Source organism: Pseudochaenichthys georgianus, chromosome 21, assembly GCF_902827115.2.
Source record: "Pseudochaenichthys georgianus chromosome 21, fPseGeo1.2, whole genome shotgun sequence".
NCBI lineage: Eukaryota > Metazoa > Chordata > Actinopteri > Perciformes > Channichthyidae > Pseudochaenichthys > Pseudochaenichthys georgianus.
In genome coordinates, this window is record NC_047523.1 from 27723814 (window position 1) to 27738486 (window position 14673).

General features: G+C 37.6%; 3 protein-coding genes across 7 annotated transcripts in view; 2 read left to right on the forward strand and 1 right to left on the reverse strand.

Annotated features, from left to right (window-relative positions):
* LOC117466935 (ATP-binding cassette sub-family C member 4-like) overlaps nt 1-1863 on the reverse strand; it is a 37408-nt gene extending 35545 nt beyond the window's left edge. For all 4 annotated transcript variants that reach the window (XM_034110450.1, XM_034110449.1, XM_034110451.1 and 1 more), the window contains exons 1-4: nt 1605-1863; nt 683-793; nt 356-476; nt 30-257 (exon numbers count right to left, since the gene is read on the reverse strand). In XM_034110450.1, the coding sequence (XP_033966341.1) occupies nt 30-257; nt 356-476; nt 683-793; nt 1605-1678 (534 nt within the window). In that variant the 5' untranslated portion in view covers nt 1679-1863. The remainder of the gene's footprint in view (nt 1-29; nt 258-355; nt 477-682; nt 794-1604) is intronic.
* A 1258-nt stretch (nt 1864-3121) lies between these two features.
* On the forward strand, nt 3122-8245 carry LOC117466257 (claudin-10-like). 2 transcript variants are annotated; one of them, XM_034109403.2, is made up of 5 exons: nt 3122-3453; nt 6953-7114; nt 7203-7284; nt 7368-7466; nt 7596-8245. In XM_034109403.2, exons 1-5 carry the CDS (start codon nt 3240-3242, stop codon nt 7744-7746), a joined length of 708 nt encoding a protein of 235 aa, XP_033965294.1. In that variant the 5' UTR covers nt 3122-3239; the 3' UTR covers nt 7747-8245. The 2 variants fall into 2 exon arrangements, with proteins under 2 accessions (XP_033965294.1, XP_033965295.1); XM_034109404.2 differs by lacking the exon at nt 3122-3453 and adding an exon at nt 5740-6414.
* A 396-nt stretch (nt 8246-8641) lies between these two features.
* Nucleotides 8642-10490, forward strand: cldn10l2 (claudin 10-like 2). The gene is made up of 5 exons (XM_034109373.1): nt 8642-8873; nt 9444-9605; nt 9699-9786; nt 9917-10024; nt 10115-10490. The coding sequence occupies exons 1-5, from the start codon at nt 8642-8644 to the stop codon at nt 10302-10304; spliced, it is 780 nt and encodes a 259-aa protein (XP_033965264.1). The 3' UTR covers nt 10305-10490.
* The last annotated feature ends 4183 nt before the right edge of the window (nt 10491-14673 follow it).

A 14673-nucleotide genomic window follows, 5' to 3' on the forward strand; every position in this document is an offset into this window, starting at 1 on the left:
TTATACATTAGTGTCACATAATGACTGACCTTCCGATAGATCATGTGGCACATGGCCACACGAATCTTCATGCCCACTCGCTGGACGTGGTAGAAATAGAGATGATGAAGAACAGACAGACTGATGCAGGACAAGGAGATGCCCGCAGCGGATCTGTAGGCCTCATGGACCGCAGCTGTGTTGTCGGTGCGGTCTTCTCTCTCAAAGTACTCAATTATGTTCCCAAGTAGCAACGGCTGAATGACTTTGATAACTTCCTGATAGAAAATTAGATGTGAAGCAGAAGAGTGCTGAATTAAAGAGAGAAACATAAGTCTTAAAACAGTATTGTTTCTGTAGATGTGTGTAGCTGTACCTCTATAAAGATGTAAATTCCAATGAGTGCGTATGATCTCCAGTAGCACTGTACAAGAACATTTTCAAGTCTGGGTGGGCGCAGATCTTTTGCCGCCTGTTGAACCTCTCTGTTCCAGTACCTGTGAAATGTAAAAGGTGTTAAACCCAAATCAGTGTATATAGGACGACACTAGAATGTATGTATAGTACATGTAGAAATAGATCACTGTGGCATCGGACTCCAAGAATCTAAACCTAACCATCGTATTAGCTACTTTGTACTTTGGAAAAATTACAGTAAATATGTATTTGAACATAATTAACTAAACTCTACTAAACATCTTACCCTTGCAGCTCCTCCCCGAGTGTTTCTGATGCATCCTCTGGGAGAACGTTATACATGTCATCTTCCTCCAACTTCCTCTTGTACCCAGTTCTGAACAAGGGGTTAAGCCAACTAGAGAGAAAGTCAATGAAAGCATGCTCAGAAGTTAAAATATGGAAATTATTGTTCAAAGAATCTATGGACACCTAGATCTAGCCTTATTAAAAAACATGAAAATAAAGGTACTGTTTTTTTACCAGAACAGATAAATGTATTGCTACTGTACCTTATGTAAGTAGTATGTTTGTATGAAAGGTGTAAGAAAATATCAACACCTGGGTATCACAATATTATGTTTTGCAATACTGAATCAATTCTCAAAAATACTGTATGGATTTTTGAATTGTTTAAATTAAGATATTGGTGGAAGAAAGTTGTTTATTGTTATGGTGGGTGTTACACTAAGGGGGTGTAATACTAGAGAGCAGATGTTAAAAATAATTCAAGTGCAATCCATGTTTTTCTTTATTAATAACGTGTTTTGCAAACTTCCAAAACTTGCTTACTACTCAAATGTTATTGTATAATATTTACTGTTTCTAATTTTCCTTTTTGTAATCAATGCTAGTAAAAGCTACTTTTTACTTTACTATTGAAACATATTCACCCACTTTGTAGGTGTCATGCTACATTAGAAGTACTCCACAGACCTGCCTGTTGTCATTTAAGTGTATAGGAATAAACAGGTAGGCTACCTAAAGCCTGAGCTCTTTCCTGTGTGTGGGAGGGAACAGTGAGGTTATGTTTACGCATGGACTGATGCTGAGCTACCTGCTATCACATCCAGTGGACAGTCCTTTGAGTTGCCATAAACAGTCACACAGGAGAGCTCTCCATTCAATTAATGTCAAACACGGCTGTCCCTGAAGGCCGCTTCACTTACCAGAAGAAAATCTTGGAGAGAAGATTAGCTGAAGCCAACGGATTATCCTTCTCCTCCTTCCGCACTTGTTCCATGCCCCCCACCAGTAAAAGCGACCTGAGGACTTTCTCTTCAGGCTATGTGGCGGGGGGATATAGACAGAAACGCAGAGGAGGTCAACCCTGAGAGAACCGATGCTGTGAACTCCAATGTCTGCCAATGTCATCCCCTCAGACATCCAGGACAGGATTACTAATGGACACAAACACTGGTTTGGAAGTCAGGTGAGCGGGGCACTGTTTAGCCCCGCCCACCGCCTCAGGATTGGCTCACTGAAGTCTCCATCACTTCTCAACGTCCTTCATGAACTCTTGTCCTTTCTTTCCCAGTCATTATGTACACAAATAAAGTGAAATGTCATCCGAAATTAATCAGAAGTAGAAGTCCTCATGCATGAATTATACTGATAGTGTGTATATGATTTTTGATAGATTGTTGTTAAATTAGATTATTTCATTTCATTGTTTTTATTACATTTTTAAGCGTTTTAGTTTATTTTAAAACTCACCTGTATTTAGTATTTAAATGTTAGCCTGTTTCGTTGGAGATCATTTCAACTACTCTATGTTATTGATATTAAGTACTTTTCTTAAATAATAAGGGGAAAGTATACCAGTCTAGTAGCAAGGTTATTAAAATATACCAATAACTTGGTTCAAGGATTTCCCAGAAAAAAGTGTGAGAATCTTTGAAGCAAGAATCAAGAAGAAAATAAATGTATTCTTCAAATAGTTTAGAAGAAAATAAGACTGTAATGACTCAGCAATAACATGCAATCACTTATTCTTCTTCTTTGTGCTTTACAGATATATGTGTATATAAAATGCTGACTGATAGCAGTCTCAGGATATACATATGTATTTATTTTTCAAGGAAGGTAGGCCTAGAAAAGTGACATAGACAGAGAGTTATTTTTCACAACCTTGTGTCTAAATGAAGATTTTTTTTACATTAAAGGTCCTAACAACAATTTCTGTTGAATTTACTGAATTAGAAATGTTTACCAATAAACTTTTGATCTTAATTTGTTCTCAAATATTAACCTACTCCTACCGTCTTAGTTTCACGTAATATTTATTTATTGAGGTCGAAGACACAATTGAACTGATTTTGTTCTCCTCTCTCTTTTTAATAGTGGCTTTATTTTTCTTATTCTATTTTTGGTTAAAAAAACAATGCTCTCATGAGTGACAACAACATGTGTTTACATATAAGCTGACAATCATTAGTCCACTGCTTGAATCCTATCCAGTAATAGATGAACTAGTAACTGGACTTTGTCACATTTCTTCTTTTTTTGAGGATTAATGATTACTCCTTTATTTTTGTTATGTTAATATGGTACTTGACCTTATTTCTAGACCAAAATGTGCATTTAAAACACTGCTTGCCAACATTTAATGAATAACTGACAGCTCATTTTTACTTCAGACTGTGTCCATCCCTCGCCACCAGAGACACTGTAAAGATGTCCTGTTTGTTAATGATCTCAATGAAACACATGTCCACAGTGTAATTTGCCTGCCTGGGGCCATTTTATTTCTTCTCATTTTCCTGAATCTGCTAAAAGACTTTAAACATATCGTAAAGCTCCAAATGTCAAGGTTGCAGATCATGGCTCTTCTCAGCGGCCTGGCCGGGCTGGGGGCCACTATCGCTGCCACGGTGTCCAACGAATGGAAGGCCACCAGCCGAGCATCCTCAGTCATCACAGCGACCTGGGTGCTCCAGGGTCTCTGGAACAACTGTGCTGGAAATGCCATTGGAGCGCTGCACTGCAGACCGCATCATACTATTTTCAAGCTGGAAGGTAAGGGTCCGAGTTTCATGGCGTCCACATATTGGTCTTTTCTCACTCGGTGCAGGGGATATACCGTGGAGGGGTTTTATGAAATGTTCCTTATGCCTAATGACACAATGTACACTAGATATTCTTGGCTACAGGGACAAATGTATCACCTTTGTTTCACAGGCAAATATGTGCTATATCAAGAACCATTCATTTGTTGGCAACATTTATTCAGAATTTAGACCCAGTGTAAATTAATCTAATGCATATTTTTAAGTAGTGGCTTATAAGTAAACTTTCATCAAAAACATAATTTTTAAGTGGTCGTTATTAAGTATCTCTCGTAGAGGATGGCTCTGAAAGCTTTTTCTTTCAATTTGTTAGGGAAATAATCAGATTATCTCTGTAATCTAAATCTTGAGTCTCAGATTGTGTCGCTGGTCACATCATGTTAAAAAATAAAAAAGACAAAAACAAGTTATACCTGTTTCCATAATGAAATGATCAACATATTTTACTGGTGATTTTTTATATAATCACAATCTACTACTTTTTTAATTCAAATGTAGGATTAGAAAAAACTAAATTCAGGCAGAAAAAGAATTCCAGATTATGGCTCAGGTTTTAACTGCAGCAAATGTTTAATCCTTTTTTGGACATTTCAATCTGGGAGTGTCTGTGTCACAGTGTACACTCAAAGACCTGTTGTTGGCAGTAACAAACCAGTCAGGAAGGAAATAATTGTCAGACTGCTTTCCATTCAAACAATTCACTTTTACATTACATTGCATTTAGCTGACGCTTTTATCCAAAGCGATTTACAATAAGTACATTCGACCAGGAAGACACAAACTTGAAGAAAACAAAAAAAGTACATCAGGTTTCAGAGAGCCAAACATTTCAAGTGCTGCTCAACTGGCTATAGATAAGCCAGTCCTTTATTAGTATATAAGTGCTCTGTTAGCAGTTCTTTGTTAGTAATTCTATCGCTCGAGGTGGAGTCGAAAGAGATGAGTTTTTAGTCTGCGCCAGAAGGTGTGTAAACTATCTGCTGTCCTGATTTCAATGGGGAGCTCATTCCACCACTTGACACTTGATGCGTGATAATGAAGGCATTTAGTTATTTTTGTCCATAATTAGACATTCCTTGATATGCACAACGAGTTTCTCTTTTTGCTAGTTTGTTATGGAGTTGTATTAGTTTAATGCTTAGCTAGTTATATCGTTTTATATAACTTATAGTTTTAACCCATTTTCTGTTCTTTTATTTTATTTTCTGGTATTTCTTTCAATATGCTGAAAATATTCAAATTCCCTGTCTTTAAAACTTAATTTGAAGATAAAATGTGCTTCATATAAATGTCTCTTTCCAATAATTTAATCCAGGAAGATGTTGTTTTACGGCATACCTTAAAAAATAAACAACTATTACAGATTGTTGTGTGCTTACAGTAACATTATATGAATAATAAAACATGTATATTAAGCAACCAGTCATGCCAACATTATCTGAGTTTTTTAATTGTAACTGTATTGTAATATTATATTTTCACTGTACTATGTATTCTTTTATTGACCTGTACTTAAATCATGTTTTATAATTGTTTGTGTGATAGAGATTATGCAATGTTTTTAGTGTTTGTTGATTGTTATGTACCTGCCCCGAGGACTGCAGATGGAAATGAGCTAGTAGCTATAATCTGGCGTAATTCATGTCTTGTTTTTTCTGAGATTAATATATTTGTATGCATGGTCCTTGTTGAAATAAATACATTATAATAATATGGCCTAATGCCACCAGATGGGGCTCCTTTTCAAATTAGAAAAAGCCTTTTTGCTTAATTTCTCTCTTGTTTGCTTCTTATCTGTAAAGCATATATTTTTAATTTAGCCTTTTCTCCATTGATCAACACATTTCTCTGTAATGTAACAGAAAGCTTGTTTCATCCAAATGCTGGTACACCGTAGTGAGTGACATGCTGTTAATAGGTTATCTAAATCCTGTGTCTATTTTAGGTCCTTCAGGAAGTAACTGCTCGCTCGTTGAGTATTAATCGAAGGTGGCAGTGCAAGGTTAAAGGGTCAAATTCACTGTACTGTAACCCATCGCAAATGTTTGATCTGTATCTTTGGTTTCTTGAAACTGTTTTTTATTTAATTCCCAAAATAATCAAAAATATGTGAAGATTCAGATGCACATTTTTATTGCCAGATATAATCAACAAATATCATGTGTTATTGTTATTATTTTAAGCACGATAATGCATAAATAATAAGTTTAACTTTTGCAACTTTAAGTATACCTTAATGCTAGTACTTCTGTACATGTATACTTTTGAAAAAAATATATTTACTTGTGACACAGTTATTCTACACAGCGGTATTGCTACTACACCTAAGTAAAAGATCACACAGAGCAAACAATTAATACATTTTTAAAAGTTATTTCTGATGTCGTCACAATACTCTCTACATCCAGAACATTCAGTCCCCATCATCTATGAGAGCGAGTCACAGTCACGTGCACTGGAGGAAAATAGACCATTGGCCACTTGTCGATGTTTAAGGCCAAACTCCTCCTACAGAATATAACAGTCCACAACACATTAACTATCAATCACAGCCGGTCCATGGAACTTACTGGTGCAGAGTTTAGCTACATTGTTAACAAGCTTTACTAGCAAGGGAGCCATTAATCAATTGACGGTCTCACTAACCTAATTGGCCGTCACACAGCAGAGTGGAAGAGTCCTCTCTGCAGAAAGAGCAGCATGTTTCAGGAGATATTGGCCTATATTTTAAGCACTTCGGGCTGGGTGCTGGTCTCCTCCACCTTACCGACGGACTACTGGAAGGTTTCTTCACTTGATGGAACAGTTATCACCACAGCTACCTACTGGTCGAATCTCTGGAAGACCTGCGTCACCGATTCAACTGGAGTCTCCAACTGCAAAGACTTTGCCTCGATGCTGGCACTGGATGGTCGGCCATTTTTCCCTTTCTTATTTGATTCTTAGTTTTCCTTTTCTGGTCAATCAGGTTGAGGTTTATTTTCTGATTTCTGTGCCATACAAGTGTTCAACCTCAGTTCCTACTTGTTGAAACTCATTGCCACTCAGGACTAATAGATACCCTAAGGCTTATTATTCAAGGAACAACTAATTTACCTTCAAATATGTCAATGTTTAACCCCGTTTGTGAGGCTTGAAAGCTATAAAGGAGATTTACTAGGAACCTCGGGTGGTTTCTTCCACAGCTGACTGGTTTTAGGGATTAACTTCCAAGGTAATCTTCGCCTCAAAATCACATCTGAATGGGACATTTTATACCAGAAGAGTAACCGCAAAGTGTCTGAAAACAATTAGGGATACTTGACAAATAGTTTTCCTTGCTTTATGTGTATATTGATTACAAGTTCAATAACCCATTGACCTTTCAGTGTGCCGTTGTGAAAGTAGAGGACATGCAAAACCAAAGAACACTTTGCACAGAGTTGACCTTTATTTTTATACATTTTCAGGCTACATCCAAGCTTGCAGAGCACTTATGATTTCAGCCATTTGTTTGGGATTTTTTGGTTCCACATTTGCTCTTGTTGGAATGAAATGCACCAAAATCGGAGGAACCGACAAAAACAAAGCCAGGATTGCCTGCTTTGCTGGTGTAAATTTCCTTTTAAGTGGTAAGTATGGGCACATTTACTATGGAATATCTGTATCTTTTTCCTTTTAGATGTAGTTACATTCCCTTTTCTTTCTTGTTCTTTTTAGGCATCTGCTCACTTTCATCGTGCTCCCTTTATGCTCACCGGATTACATCAGAGTTTTTTGACCCAATGTTTGTTGCACAGAAGTAAGAACTGTCTGACACCCAGTGACTGTTGTATTGTAACTTAACCACTCTAATGATCATTAAGCATCAGTGTTTGTCTGCAGGTATGAACTTGGAGCCGCTCTCTTCATTGGCTGGTCAGGTTCTATCCTCTGTATCCTCGGGGGCACCATGCTCTGTTTCTCCATCGCAGGTTCAAAGAGGTTTGTTTTGGTAACACCAACTGTTATTAATAATGTTAACATTATACAGTATATATGTATTATTCAATTTAGTTGAGCCATGTAGGTGTTTGAGTTATGTAGATGAATCTGTTTTCTGTCTCTTCACAGCCGCAGTCAGGCAAACTATATCTACAAAGGTACTGCTTCTCATATCTCCTCCTACCCGAGAGGGCAGGCAAAGTCTGTGACCCAGAGGCCGCCCCCAGACTACAGCAACTCCTCCAGGATGCAGCACTTTGATAAGAATGTTTATGTGTGAGGGATGTGAATATAAAACACTTGAAGTTGAAGCCACCAATGAGTCTTAAAAAATGTAATCTATACTATGTAAAAGATACAGCATACTATGACACATGGTGGTTTCTGTCTAATAGCACACAAATGTACTGAGATTAATCAGTAGCTTATTAGGAATTACATTTAAATATTTAAGTGTTTCTTCCAGGGGTCAGTTCATAGTAGTATGATACAGTTTACTCTCTGATGTTGAGAAATTGCATATTCTTTTTTTTTAATGTATTTGGCAATAAAGTGTGTTTTAAGACATTTATTTTGCTGGTTGTATCTTTAACTTGTAGTTAATCTGTTGTGAACATATTTATAAAGTGTTTAAAACACAGATTTTCCTGTGACTAGGATTGTAAGCTAACATGAAGAAGGTCGGGAAAGGACAGCATCATGGTATTTTCTGATTTAAATGTGTATCAATTTTATATAAAAGTGTATGAGTAAGAATAAAAGATACATTTGAATTTCAACAGACTGAAGAGAGCAGCAGTGTTTCTTGAAAATAACACTTTGGACACAAAACGATGTGTGTCTTAGAAACAAAATGGGCTTTTCTAACTACTGTAAATACAAATTAAATGTACTTTTACCATTCATTGCTGGATATAAACCTGAAACAAAAAACCAGGAGTTGGTGTGAATTGCCTAAAGCAGTCAGCACACTCCAGAGAGTTGACAGTAAACATCTCACCCAATTGCACAGTGCCCTCATCAACACCAATGGCACACGGCAAACACACAATGTCACCCTGTCCTGAAACAGGAAACCACTCATCATCCTTTGTCCCACAGAGGAGACGTTAAATGTGTTTTCTACTTCTGTTCAACTGAGTGGTAGACACCTGGTTCATTTAGTGATTTCAGAAATGAAGAAACGTCTGATCCAAGTGCTTGGCTTTTTGATGTCATCACTGGGATGGGTGTTTGTGCTTTGCTCCATGGCAATGGACTACTGGAGAATCGTCCAATTAGGAGGACAAGGAGGCTCCTTTATCATCAAAGTGGCCTGGTACTGGTCCAACCTGTGGAAGGATTGTTTCACAGACTCCACGGCTGTCACCAACTGTAGGGACTTCCCCGTGCTCTGGAGTGTGACCCGTAAGTTTTCCACATGTTGCATTAGCAATACGATAAGTCTTTCTCTTTGAATTAACAAAGTGATTAACAGATCCATAGTTTGATACTCATAGCAGAACACAGTTATAGGTAAGTGGTCTCAATGAAACTGAGTAACACCATTGCCTGAAGTGAGACTAATTGACTTTATAAAGATGAAATAATACAATCTTTGTATTAGAAGTTAATTATTGAACTTCTATAAGCAACCACCTGCCCCCTTGCAGCTGTATTTGATATCGTGTGACCATTTGGTTTGGTTTCTAATGTTTGCTAACTGTAGCTTGATATTGTCATGTACATATTGTAACATTACTGGGTCAGTTAGCTGATTGAGATTCTTTACTTGTGCTATTGTCATCCCATCTTTAGGCATAACATTACCCATGATTTAACATTATCTCCTTACTTTGTGTGAATTGCCTGGATCAAAGCCTTGACAAATATTAAACGCAGAAACTATATATTTATCCTCAATTCTAGATTATTTTGTGTCTGACAGAATTGTAAGGCTGTTTTCTAACTTGAACTATTTATTTCTGTTTCTCAAAGCTTATGTCCAGGGAGTGAGAGGATTACTAATGTGCGGGTTAACTCTTGGGTTCTTCGCAATAGTACTTTGCTTTCTTGGTATGGAGTGTACTTTTATTGGAGGAGCTGAGAAAACCAAGGACAAACTTCTTCTTGCTGGAGCAGTGTTTCATATTGCTGGCAGTGAGTACAAAACAAACACGTGTTTGCCTCTGTAAATGAAATAAGTGTTTTGTCATCATTATTTCTTAATACCAACGAAACCTCTGCACGCAGGTGTGTCAGATGTTTCTGGCTACTGCTTATACATAAACAGGGTTGCAAGGACAACCTTTGCTGCCACTGTTGGTCCAGGAGTCCTACGGTACACTGATTTTCATCATAAAATTGACAACTGTATAAGAGTATTGCTTGAATTCTATAGAAAAATATTACAATATGGACAGTATGTACAATTTATCATGACTTTTGTCTTCCTTTTGAACCAATTCCAGGTATGACCTAGGACCTCCCATTTTTCTAGGATTGGTGGGATGTTTTTTAATTCTTTTAGGGGCTTTGTTTTACGCTGTTACAGTCTACCGAGTCATGTTCCCCGAAAGGTTATTAAATATTCTTCCACCTTCACTAATTTCCTGTGCCTGCTGAATTCCTACCATGTAATACATGTTGGCAATGTTTTGATCTTTCAGGCAAGTATACGAAGGAGGAGGAACATACATGGCGCCTCGCTCCAGAGGAAGAACCCTGTACACCGGATACTACAAACCACCCATGCAGTATGGATCTTATATGGGCTCACGACCGTCCAACAGCTTCAGAATCTCAAAGCTGTCACAGACAACACCCACGAAACTCTCAGAAAGAGACGCATTTGTATAGTAGTTTAAAGCTATTTTTTATGTACAGTTTTATTTGAACACAAACGTGCAAACTTCACAAGACATGTTACCTCGAAATGGGATTTACTAGCAATCAGGTTATGACATACGGATAGAATGATAAAACCCTCTGCTTTATTTTCCATGCACCATGTATAATTTTAATTCAGTTGTTTCTCATGTTTTCTTTTGGGAAAACAGGTAATACTCTGTTTAAAATACACTGCCCTGTGTTTACTCATCATTTGTGTTAACTTTGTTGTGATTCAAACAAAGAACATATTATACAAGTTATAATGTTTCTTGAATATCTAAACATATGTATATAATAAACAAGACATTTCCACCATATGAGTATTATTAATTTAATTGTTTTTCTTTATTGTAAATTGTCCATGGTTTTTGATGCAAACAAACAAAAGACCAGAAACACTGTAAATTGTGCCTTTGGCTCAAAACACGTATACATGCAAAATACTGTACGATGCATTTTTTTAGGTTAAATATTTTTACCAGCCTTTTTTTTACTGTAAAGAAAACAAAACAAAAAAACAGGGTTGCATTATATTATTTAAGTATTGAACCCCATACCCATCATAGTTTATAAGCCAACTAAAAAAGGTACACACTAAAAGACACACACAAAAGTGAGCATTGCTTGGTTTGTACACAGTTTATTACATTTTCATAACATCCTAGAGCTTAACAAACCATTATATGACAGGGAGTCAAAGTGACTTGTACTGGATGATAATAGACTATTGGCCACTTGTTGATGTCGATGGTCAAACTCCTCCCTATAACAGTCCGCAATACATTCACTTTCAATCACAGCCTATCGATTAAACCTGGAGAGCATAGCTACATGTTCAACATGCTTACTGGCAAGGGAGCAATTCATCAATTTCAAGTCTCATCAACTTAATTGGCTACTTAATGTATCTGGATATCTGGGTTCTTTGTTTTTCACATTTCAGGCTGGGTGCTGGTGTCTTTCACCTTGCCGACAGAATACTGGCAGTTATCTACACTTGATGGAACAGTAGTTACCACAGTTACGCATTTTTATAATCTGTGGATGATCTTTTCGATTTGATTGGAGTCTCTGACTGCAAATACTTTCCATCCATGATGGCACTTGATAGTATTTGTTTCCTTTATTTCTGAATGCTTGTTTGTTGACTGCAATTATTTCTTAACTTTTTAAGGTTTTTGCCAAAACATGTACATTTATTTTCTGTTTTTGTTTCTGTTTCCTTTTTTGTTTTTTTGTTTAAAAGCGAATATTAAATAGTTGAAATTAATTGCATTTTTAAGTTGGGGTTGTATGAGTTTTCCATTGTATATGCTCTTCACTCTGTCATCAGAAAGCCTTACAGGCATTAGGTTTTTTACATTTCTATGTTTGGTCGAGTGCTGCAGATCAATCCCCAGTTTTCAAGTGTCTTAAAAGTGTTCAACCTCAGCTCTAATTCAAATGAATTGAATAAGCTCATTATTACTCAGCACTTAGATATCCTAAGGCCTAATGAGTTAAGGAACAACTCGTTCACTTCCAGATATACGTAAGTGTTGAAGCTTGAAAGCTATAAAAGAGATTTAGCAGGAGCCTCGGCTCACTAGTTTCAGCGGGTCATTTTCAAGGTAATATGAATGGGACCCTTTTGACAAGAAAGTGACTGCAAAGTGCCTGAAAACAATTAGGGTTGCTTGTGACCAGATATGTTTCTTGCTTTAGGTGTCAATCTGTTGCAAGGTCAGTAACCCATTGATGAGAAAATAGAGGAAATGCTATAATTAGGTGAGCAGGATAGGTTCCATATTTCAAAGTTTTTCCATTTAAATTACAGAAATGTTTTGTGTGTTTATTATTTCTTGATACTAACATGGAGAACACATTTAGAGTATGCACAATAATATATATATATATATATATGAACTATATCCAGATATGACCTTCCTTAAAGAGTCCTCTCCTGCTGATATTCAGGTGTATATCAGTATGTAGTGTCTCTACTTTAAAGAGTCCTCTCCTGCTGATGTTCAGGTGTATATCAGTATGCGTCTCTACTTTAAAGAGTCCTCTCCTGCTGATGTTCAGGTGTGTATCAGTATGTAGTGTCTCTAATTTAAAGAGTCCTCTCCTGCTGATGTTCAGGTGTGGTTTTCAGAGAGGAAACAAAGAGAAAACCAGGAAAAAATCCTTTCCACTGAGTGTCCTCAGTGTGTGTGTGTGTGTGTGTGTGTGTGTGTGTGTGTGTGTGTGTGTGTGTGTGTGTGTGTGTGTGTGTGTGTGTGTGTGTGTGTGTGTGTGTGTGTGTGTGTGTGTGTGTGTGTGTGTGTGTGTGTGTGTGTGTGTGTGTGTGTGTGTGTGTGTGTGTGTGTGTGTGTGTGTGTGTGTAACCCGGCTCTATTATAGAACGAAAAAAGCAAAGTAAAAGTCTTTAATTATTAAATTTAAAAAAGGAAAAAGTCCCATCATAATAACGAGATGATCCAATCACAGAGCTCCAGTGCTCTGTGATTGGACGAGAGATGCTCCAATCACAGAGCTCTGTCACTTACAGTATTTCATAAAATAAATCACTAGCATATTTGTATATAAAGGAGAAAATATCATACATAAGAACAAACAAATACAATAAATATATTACACTTCCAATAAATTCAATAATTATTTTTATTTTTGCGATACTTTTCAGAATAAACATAAATACCATTTGAACTCTCATTGCAAACAGTTGATTAGTGGAAAGCTTTACAAACATGAATTCACATTCCCTCCCTCTCACCTTTCCCCCCTGCCCCAAATGGTCCTGGACTTTAACCCCCCCCCCCCCGCACACACACACACACACACACACACACACACACACACACACACACACACACACACACACACACACACACACACACACAACCTTCCCTCATCCAGCACCAGTCACTTTTCTACCCATCTCCGCTGCTACTGCACTGAAACTGTACTTTGAAAATGTTTCTATTTTGCACAAAAAATACTTGCATTAATGTCAATTCATGCTCTGTGGATTGTGTTTTAAAAATATATATATTATTAACCAGCACTTATTAATACTATTACTTAGTTTTATACCCCGTTTATCTAGGCCCTTTTTGTATCTTGTTCTATGTGTCACACTGTGGGACTGCTGGAAACGGTATCTGGAGATTTCTGTATGTATAACACATGGAGACATGTTGACAATAAAGCTGACTTTGACTTTTTGACATAGTGGCACATTATCAAAACCCACAGAGCAGAAAGGAAGGGGTGTTCTTTTTTTCATGATGACAGAATCTGGGAACGCTTAATGATCCCAAATCCTGTCACAATGCGGGGGAACCCTGAGACACAGGGGAACCCGATACAGTGACATTACATTTCATTAAAGTGGACTTCTTATTTTCTCGAATAACTGTTCTAATAACTGATCTAATGACTGTTCTAATGACTGATCTAATAACTCAACTGATCTAATGACTGTTCTAATAACTGTTCGAATAACTGATCTAATAACTGATCTAATAACTGTTCTAATAGGGAGGAGAAAACACAGGGACACCAGGTGAACACAATCGGGTAATAAGACAAACCAGGGAAACTAACGACAGGGAACCACAGACAGATCTAAACAAGACAAAACACAACACAGACAGAAACAGGCAAGACAGGAGGTGAAGACCTTTCAAAATAAAACATGAAACAAAAGACAGAAAAAGACAAGACAAAATACAATAAAGACTCTTGACACCTACACCTCTTCCTCCACATCCCCCTCCTCCCCCACCTGTCCCCCTTTACTGAAGTAGACTATGTACTCTGGGATGTTCGGGCGGCCGTTGTCGAAGGCGTTGAACCTATTCAACAACGATGGTCTGCTCGTCGTTTTTAAGATCAGAACTGAGCTATGTTCAAACTCATCCACCCACTCCTCCTCCACCTGCACAGCCCCCACCTCCTCCTCCACAGTCACCTCTTCCTCCACAGCCACCTCCTCTTTCTCTACAGCCCCCACCTCTGTGTCTATCCCTCCATCCTTTACTTCCTCACAAGGTTCTTTAGGTTCCGTGAGATCCTGGTTCTCCATTAGCAAAGCATCTATCTCTCCATCCTCTACTTCCTCACAAGGTTCTTTAGGTTCTGTGAGGTACTGGTTCTCATCTAGCAAAGCGTCTATCTCTCTTTTGGTCTTTTGGCACCAATTGAGGAGTTTTAAATTCTTTTCTTTTCTTTTCTTGTTCAGCTCCTCATTGGTTAAGACTCTCTTCTGCTCCTTCAGATCTTCCTCCTCCGTCTGAGAGGCCTGCTCCTGCATCTTCTCCTTCTCCTCCTTCAGGTCTTCCTCCTCCGT

What these genes read in the sequence shown, in the direction of transcription:
- cldn10l2 (XM_034109373.1), top strand. Translation starts at nt 8,642, where the DNA reads ATGAAGAAACGTCTGATCCAAGTGCTTGGCTTTTTGATGTCATCACTG. An exon ending in GTTGGTCCAGGAGTCCTACG is followed by an intron (nt 9,787 to 9,916) that starts GTACACTGATTT and finishes AACCAATTCCAG; the next exon opens with GTATGACCTAGGACCTCCCA. An exon ending in CGAGTCATGTTCCCCGAAAG is followed by an intron (nt 10,025 to 10,114) that starts GTTATTAAATAT and finishes TTGATCTTTCAG; the next exon opens with GCAAGTATACGAAGGAGGAG.
- LOC117466257 (XM_034109403.2), top strand. Translation starts at nt 3,240, where the DNA reads ATGTCAAGGTTGCAGATCATGGCTCTTCTCAGCGGCCTGGCCGGGCTG. An exon ending in TACTATTTTCAAGCTGGAAG is followed by an intron (nt 3,454 to 6,952) that starts GTAAGGGTCCGA and finishes ATACATTTTCAG; the next exon opens with GCTACATCCAAGCTTGCAGA. An exon ending in TGTAAATTTCCTTTTAAGTG is followed by an intron (nt 7,115 to 7,202) that starts GTAAGTATGGGC and finishes TGTTCTTTTTAG; the next exon opens with GCATCTGCTCACTTTCATCG.